Source organism: Penaeus japonicus, unplaced genomic scaffold (assembly GCF_977035675.1).
Source record: "Penaeus japonicus unplaced genomic scaffold, GWHDUDI00000001_assembly GWHDUDI00000016, whole genome shotgun sequence".
In the NCBI taxonomy this organism is placed as follows: Eukaryota; Metazoa; Arthropoda; class Malacostraca; order Decapoda; family Penaeidae; genus Penaeus; species Penaeus japonicus.
Window position 1 is genome coordinate 13389604 of NW_028234418.1, and position 7500 is coordinate 13397103.

The 7500-nt window shown below is 45.3% G+C and overlaps 1 protein-coding gene across 1 annotated transcript in view; it reads right to left on the reverse strand.

Annotated features, from left to right (window-relative positions):
• Nucleotides 1-3155: 3155 nt before the first annotated feature.
• LOC122254923 (gamma-glutamyl hydrolase) overlaps nt 3156-7500 on the reverse strand; it is an 8195-nt gene continuing 3850 nt past the window's right edge. The window contains exons 4-8 of the mRNA XM_086545634.1: nt 7269-7422; nt 5771-5877; nt 4918-5037; nt 4255-4372; nt 3156-3399 (exon numbers count right to left, since the gene is read on the reverse strand). Of these exons, the coding sequence (XP_086401760.1) occupies nt 3290-3399; nt 4255-4372; nt 4918-5037; nt 5771-5877; nt 7269-7422 (609 nt within the window). The 3' untranslated portion in view covers nt 3156-3289. The remainder of the gene's footprint in view (nt 3400-4254; nt 4373-4917; nt 5038-5770; nt 5878-7268; nt 7423-7500) is intronic.

Below are 7500 nucleotides of genomic sequence, written 5' to 3' on the forward strand. Positions count from 1 at the left end.
ACGCTAGAAAAATTATTAATACTTTAATGCGATACACCAACATCTCACATATTTCAGTCCGTATGATATGAAAATATTTAGAGATGATGATACAAACATGAAAGCCATAAACAGGACTTCAAAGAGCCGGCATTTTGTCCCCCCCCCCCCTCCCCTGCTAGGTATTACAAGCGTTTCTCGTAATTTGTCCATTCGGGGCGTTAAGGCTGCCCTGCCCGACTCGGTCTCCGCGCACCGCTACGGACGTGTGCAGTGGAGTGGGAACGTATACATTTGTGTACGTGTATGTGTCTATGAGTGTGTTTATATATATATATATATATATATATATATATATATATATATAGAGAGAGAGAGAGAGAGAGAGAGAGAGAGAGAGAGAGAGAGAGAGAGAGAGAGAGAGAGAGAGAGAGAGAGAGAGAGAGAGAGAGAGAGAGAGAGAGAGAGAGAGAGAGACAAACACACACACACACACACACACGCACACACACACATATATAGAGAGAGAGATAGATAGGCAGATAGATAGATAGAGAGCGTTTGCATGTGTTTGCGTGCTTTGTTGTCTTCCTTCCATTCTTAAAGCTTTTTATTCGCATACCATTTCCGGTTGGGACCCTTTGAGTGTCCTTGACAAGTGATGGGCGAAATGTATGCACGGCGCACGACACGGGGGATTGAGTCGGAAATGAAGGAGACAAAGGAAAAAGAGAGAGGGTGAGAGGGAGGATGGAAGAGAGAGAAAAAGAGGAAGGAAATGGGAAAAGGGGGTGGGAGGAGAGAGAGAAAGAGGAAGGAAAGGGGGAAAGGACGAAGGAGGAGAGAGAAAGAGAGGAAGGACAAGGGGGAAAGGAGGAGGGAGAAGAGAGAAAAAGAAGAAGGAAAATGGGAAAAGGAGGGGGTAGGAGGGAGAGAGGAAGGAAAATGGGGAAAGGAGGATGGAGGAGAGGGAGAAAGAGGAAGGAAAATTGGAAAGGAGGATGGAGGAGAGAGAGAAAGAGGAAGGACAAAGGAAGAAGGAGGGGGAGGGAAGGGAGAAGAGGATAAAATAGAGGAAGTATAAAGGAAAGTAAGAAGAAGAGGAAGAATAAGAGGAAGAAAGAGAAGGACGAGAGATTGAGGAAGAAAAAGGGGAAAAGGAGATAGAAGGGGAGGGAAAAGGAGGAGGTGGAGGGTGAACAAAGAAATAGAAGAGTGAGAAGTAGAAGAAAGACAAGAAGAAGAGGGAGAAGAAGAAGAAGAGGGAGAAGAAGAAGAAGAGGGAGAGGAAGAAGAAGAGGGAGAGGAAGAAGGAGAAGAAGAAGGAGAAGAAGAAGAAGAAGAAGAAGAAGAAAAAGAAGAAGAGGGAGAGGAAGAAGAAGAAGAAGAGGGAGAAGAAGAAGAATAGGGAGAAGAGGGAGAAGAAGAAGAAGAGGGAGAAGAAGAAGAAGAGGGAGAAGAAGAAGAGGAGGAAGAGGGAGAAAAGGGAGAAGAAAAGGAATAAGAGGGAGAATAAAAAGAAGAGGGAGAAGAAGAAGAAGAGGGAGAAGAAAGAGAAGAAGAGGGAGAAGAAGAAGAAGAAGAGGGAGAAGAGAAAGAAGAAGGAGAAGAAGAGGGAGAAGAAGATGAAGAAGAAGAAGATGGAGAAGAGAAGAGAAAGAAGAAGAAGAAGAGGGAGAAGGAGAAGAAGGATAAGAGAGAGGAGAGAATGAAGAGAAGAAGAGGGAGAAGAAGAAGAAAGAGAAGAGGGAGGAGAGAAAGAAGATAAGAAGAGGGAGAAAAAGAAGAAGAAGAAGAGGGAGAAGAGGGAGCGTCAGTTGGGTGGGTAGGTGGATGGGGAAGGGGGAGATGAAAGAGTAGTAAGAAAAAAAAAGGATAATTATAATAAAAAGACTTGATGGAAATGGAAATGATGATATAAGGAAGAAGCAAAACGGGAAAAGACCAAGAAGGAAAGCAGAAGGGAAGAAGTCAGTAATGCTTTGATGTCCACAGCGAGATGCCAGGCTAGGGAGTGCCTCCGTCGCGACTGTGCCGAGCGTGATCCGTGGCACTGGTGGCATGTCGTGGCATATCCCTTGAGCATGTGTGTGAGCAGTAATCCATTCGGGAGTGTATATATACTGTCCTTATGCATGCAGAGCACACCCACACACGCACATGTATACAGACACTCTACTTATACATATACTCGAGCATACATAATATTATGCATAGGTGCATGAATATATATATGTATATGTATGTATATATATATATATATATATATATATATATATATATATATTATATATATATATATATATATATATATATATATATAATATATATACATATAAATATATATATATATATATATTATATATACACACACACACACACATACATATATAATATATATATATATATATATATATATATATATATATATATAATATATATATATATATATACATATATATGTATACATAAAGAGAGAGAGAGAGAGAGAGAGAGAGAGAGATTGCAAAGAAAATAAACAAATACTATGAGGGCTGAACATAAAAGTAATGCTAACCCGCATAAAGAAACCTTAGGTCAAAGTTGCACGCAATAAAAGCACACAATTAGTTTGCATATACCAACATCCTACATGCCCATCTTTTATACAGACAACTGCATGTATACAAAGAGCTCCTATCAAAATACATGGAAATGCACTTCAACTGAATGCTCCTTTATATACAGAGGGATCATACGTCACAGCTTATTACTATGCATGCTTGTTTGTTGTTTTTATCATACATGCATTATGAATTTATTCCTTCATTTATTCTATCTATTTTTAGAAGGAATTGCAATAAAACAATTTTAATCTTTTTTTCCATATTTATTTAGAAAACCCTCAGGATAATGTAGACTGTCATATTTATAATTGTTCGTCACTGTTTATTCTAGCACATAGACTAGTTATATTTTTGTTGTTGTTGTTATTGGTGTGTGTGTATATACAGCTGTTGCTAATAACACATATTGTCTGCAACATTGAGTGGGCGGTTCTATACCAGTCTACGGACATTAGAACTTCATTTGGGATGTTCAGGCAAGATCTACTTTGCAACTAATTCTTTGTTTGCCTAATTTAGCCAACAGTCTCCTCGTTTTCTGGTGTCATTTGCCGAATTAGCCATTAAAAAAAATATTATGAATGTTCACACACACTCAAAAGCAAAATTACGTATATCAAAAGAGGACAGCAAAAGAAATTCAAGTATCAATTCGAAGGAACCAGAAGGGAACAAGAGATCTGGCAAGACCGGAGGAAGGGGAACTAAAAGACGTAGATCTGCTCCATCGCGGACTTGGCGCCGGTGTAAACGGGAGAGAAGTTGTAGATGAGGGATGCCTCCTCCTCGGTGGCGTTGGCGAAGTGGTGAACTGCTCGAGGATGCTGTGGAAGGAAGGGGAGGAGAGGGGAAAAGAGAAGGAGAGGGTGGGAAGAGAGAGGGAAGAAGAGAGGAAGGGAAAGGGAGGGAAGGAGAGAAGGAGGAGAAGAAGGGGAGAAGCAGGAGAAGAAGGGGGAAGAGGAGAAGGGGAAGGGAGGGAAGGGAGAAGGTGGAAGGGAAGGAGAGAAGGGGAGGAAGAGGGGAAAGAGAGAAGGGGAGATGGAGAGGGAGAGGGGAAGGGGAGGGAAAGGGAAGAAGGGAGGAAGAAGGGAAGAAGGGAGGAAGAAGGGAAGGGGGGAAGAGGAGAAGGGGAGGGAGAGGGGAAGGGGAGAAACGGTGGGACAGGGGAAGGAGAGAAGGGGAGGGCAAGGGTAAAGGAAAGGAGAAAGAGAGAAGAGGAAGGGGAGAAGGGAGGTGAGAGGGAGTGAAACAGAACAGGTGAGAGGAAAGAGAAAAATAAAGGGAGAGGGGAAAAGAAGAAGAGAGGAGAGAGCGGATGGAGAAACGATGGGAGAAGGGAAAGAAGAGGGGAAAGAGAGAGGGGAACGGGAGATAGGAAAGATAAGGAAGATTAGGGGAAAGGAAAGCGAGAGAAGAGGGGACGGAATGGAGAGAGAAAGGGGATGGGAGAGAAGGGAGAAGAGAATCCATTAACTTCTTAATTCCTTTTATTACCACAGTTACTAATTGAACGCATTCCCCGACATGTTTATGGGCCATTTAGCAAGCTCGTAATCAATAGAACAATTATCCGACCCGATAATTACATCAACGATCCTCCCACAATACAAACCAATAATCCCCCCCCCCCAAGACCTCTCTGCAACCATGTATCTTGTGTGCGTCTTACCTGAGCTCACGAAGACGTCCGCGAGGAAGGATGAGAGTTGGACGGCCTCTCGAGTGTGAGGGATGTGGTTGTGGCCGGGAGCCGTCGTCCACTCGTAGGCCGCTTTCTCTGGGTGGAACTGGTGGCAGGAAGGTTGTAAGTAAAGGGGATGATGGCAGTCGCAACATGTTTAAAGGTATTGAGGGAAAATTGGTGTGGGATGCTGGTAATGCTCACAAGAAAAATAACTATGTTGAGTACCGATAATGGTAACACATTTTTAAAAATCTAAAGTACTTATGCAAGTTACAATGCAGAGTGATGGCAATACTGTTGATAAAAATCACCAGAAAAAACAATCAGCGTAAAGTGCTATTGAAAGTCACTACAAAGAAATCCGTGCTGATCTGATCAAAGTTACCCAGAAAAAAGTAATAACTTTGAAATGCCGATACTAATCACAAGAAATAAAATATCATAAAGTGACAATACAAAGAGAAAGGAATAAAAAATGAAACAAAAACAAAAAACGCCCATAGGAACCACTAATACCACAACAACCAAAACATCAATACTCATCCACCCATTTCCCGCAAGGCACCTTTAAAAGCAATGCAGATTCCCACCCTAGGAAAACCTCCTCTGGATTACGAACAAAACCAAACGCTCGTCGTCGATTCGCACCTGCACGGCGAAGAAGGGGAATTCCCTCCCCTCGGCCGCAGCCACGTACTCCACCCCGCGTTTGTCGCAGCTGTAGGCCAGGGGGCGGAACACCTTGTCCACGCCGTACTCGCTGAAGTTCTGCGGCAGGAAGGAAGGGGGTGAGTTCCTCTTCTGGGTCTTTGAATCTGGTTCTTTGTCTGGCGCTCGCTTTGTTTGTTTGTCTTTCCGTCTGCGGCTGTTTGTTGTCTCTGTCCCTGTCTCTGTCTTTGTTTCTTTATCTTCTTTCTCTTTCTCTTTCTCTCTCTCTCTCTCTGTCTCTCTCTCTCTCTCTCTCTCTCTCTCTCTCTCTCTCTCTCTCTCTCTCTCTCTCTCTTTCTGTCTCTCTCTCTCTATTTCTCTATCTCTGTTTCTGTCTCTGTCTCTGTCTCTGTCTCTGTCTCTGTCTCTGTCTCTGTCTCTGTCTCTGTCTCTGTCTCTGTCTCTGTCTCTGTCTCTGTCTCTCCTCTCTCTGTCTCTGTCTCTTCTCTCTCTGTCTCTGTCTCTGTCTCTCCTCTCTCTGTCTCTATATCTCCTCTCTCTGTCTCTCTCTCTCTCCTCTCTCTCTCTCTCTCTCTCTCTCTCTCTCTCTCTCTCTCTCTCTCTCTCTCTCTCTCTCTCTCTCTCTCTCTCTCTCTCTTCAAAACAAGTCATTATAATCAAGAGAATAATAATCACAGCTATACACACATTTCACCAAACTTTAAGCAAAAAAAACAACCCGAACACCAAACAACAACCATAACCAAACCAAAGCCCCATTCCATCTAATCAAAAATACCAAGAAAAAAAAAAAACACACACACACACACACGAAAAAAAGAGGCTGGCATACTTTGGGCGTGACGCATAGGTGGTGGAAGTTAGCGGTGACTGGCTTCGTGATGAGCGCTTTGAGTAGTGCTTTGGGCATGTGGCGCAGCAGGTGGCCCTCGGCGTAGTCTGAGGGGAAAGGGAGAGCGGTGAGGGGAGATGTGAGGGAGAGGGGCGATTGATAAGGGGAGGTGGAGACTACTGTAAGAGGAAGATGAGAAGGAGGAGGAGGAGGAGAAGAGGTGGGATACTGTAGGAGGAGGAGAAGGGGGCTACTGTAGGAGGAGAAGGAGGAGGAGGAGGAGGAGGAGGAGGAGGAGGAGGAGGAGGAGGAGGAGGAGGAGGAGGAGGAGGAGGAGGAGGAGGAGAAGAGGCCAATGTAGGAGGAGGAGGAGGAGGAGGAGGAGGAGGAAAAGGGGGCTACTGTAGGAGGAGGAGGAGAAGAAGGGGGCTACTGTAGAAGGAGGAGGAGGAGGGGGAGACTATTGTAGGAGAAGACTCCTGAAGGAAGAGGAGGAGACAGCTTTAGGAGGAGGAGGAGGAGGAGAAGGAAGAAGAAGAGGAAGAAGAGGAGGAGGAGGAGGAAGATGAGGAGGAGGAGGAGGAAGAGGAGGAGAAGGAGGAGAAGAAGAAGAAGAAAAAGAAGAAGAAGAAGAAGGAAAAGGAAAAAGAAAAGGAAAAGGAAAACAAGGAGAAGGAGAAGAAAAAGACAACCGAAGGAGCAACGAGGAAAAAAAAACAGATAACAATGACGAAGAGAAAAAAAAGAAGAGGAAATGAGAGGTAGCTAAAAAGAGGGAATAGAAGGGAAACCAATAAACGAGGAGACACAGCGAAGAGGTTCAGATAACAGTTCAGCTGCCCCCGAGAGACGCAGCATCCCGACCATGAGATTCTTCAACGGCGTGATGGCACGGACACGTCACCCAAAATAATCCTGCAGAAGTCGTGCGATGTGGTACCTTCGCTGAAATAAATCTTTATGAGGTTTTATCATATATTGCCATGTGTCCTATCTTTGCTAGAATCAAGTCTTTGTTCTAATGATAATTCTATTGCTGTGTTTCCTTATTCTGATTACCTAGTGTTGCTGTTCTCTTCTCTCGCCTCCCCCCCTACACCCTACATCTACCATCCTACCCCTCCCCCCTCATCATTCTCACCCCCTCCTCCCTCTCCCCCTTCCCTGCTCTAAATATCCTGATCATCCTTAACCCTCCCTTACCCCGCCCTCACTATCCTCCCCCTCCCCCCGCCTTCTCCCTCATCCTTCTTCCCCCACTCTCACCATTCTTACCTCTCCCCCACTCACAATCTCTCCTCTCCCCATCCCCCATCCCTTATACCTCCTCCTCCTCCTCCTCCCATCCCATATTCTCCCCCCTCCCATATCCTCCCTCACACCTCCTCCTCCTCCCTCCCCTATCCTCCCCCCATCCCCCTCACACCTCCTTCTCCTCCCCTATCCTCCCCCTCCTCCCACCTCCTCCTCTTCTTCCCACCCCACCCCCCTCACTCACCATCATCGAGTTTGACGTGATCGGCAGAGTTCTGGGCCAGGCAGTGCGCCCTGATCTCCGCGCCCCCCGCAGCCAGGCCCATCAGGAGCTCGAAGCCCAGGCAGGTGCCCCACAGAGGGAACACGTCTCCGGCCTCGTTCATCTTCACCGCCGTCTGCAACACAGGACTTGCTGGTCAAACGGTATCCTTCGGGATTTCATTTTCTGTTATTTTGATTGAATTTAGTTGTTT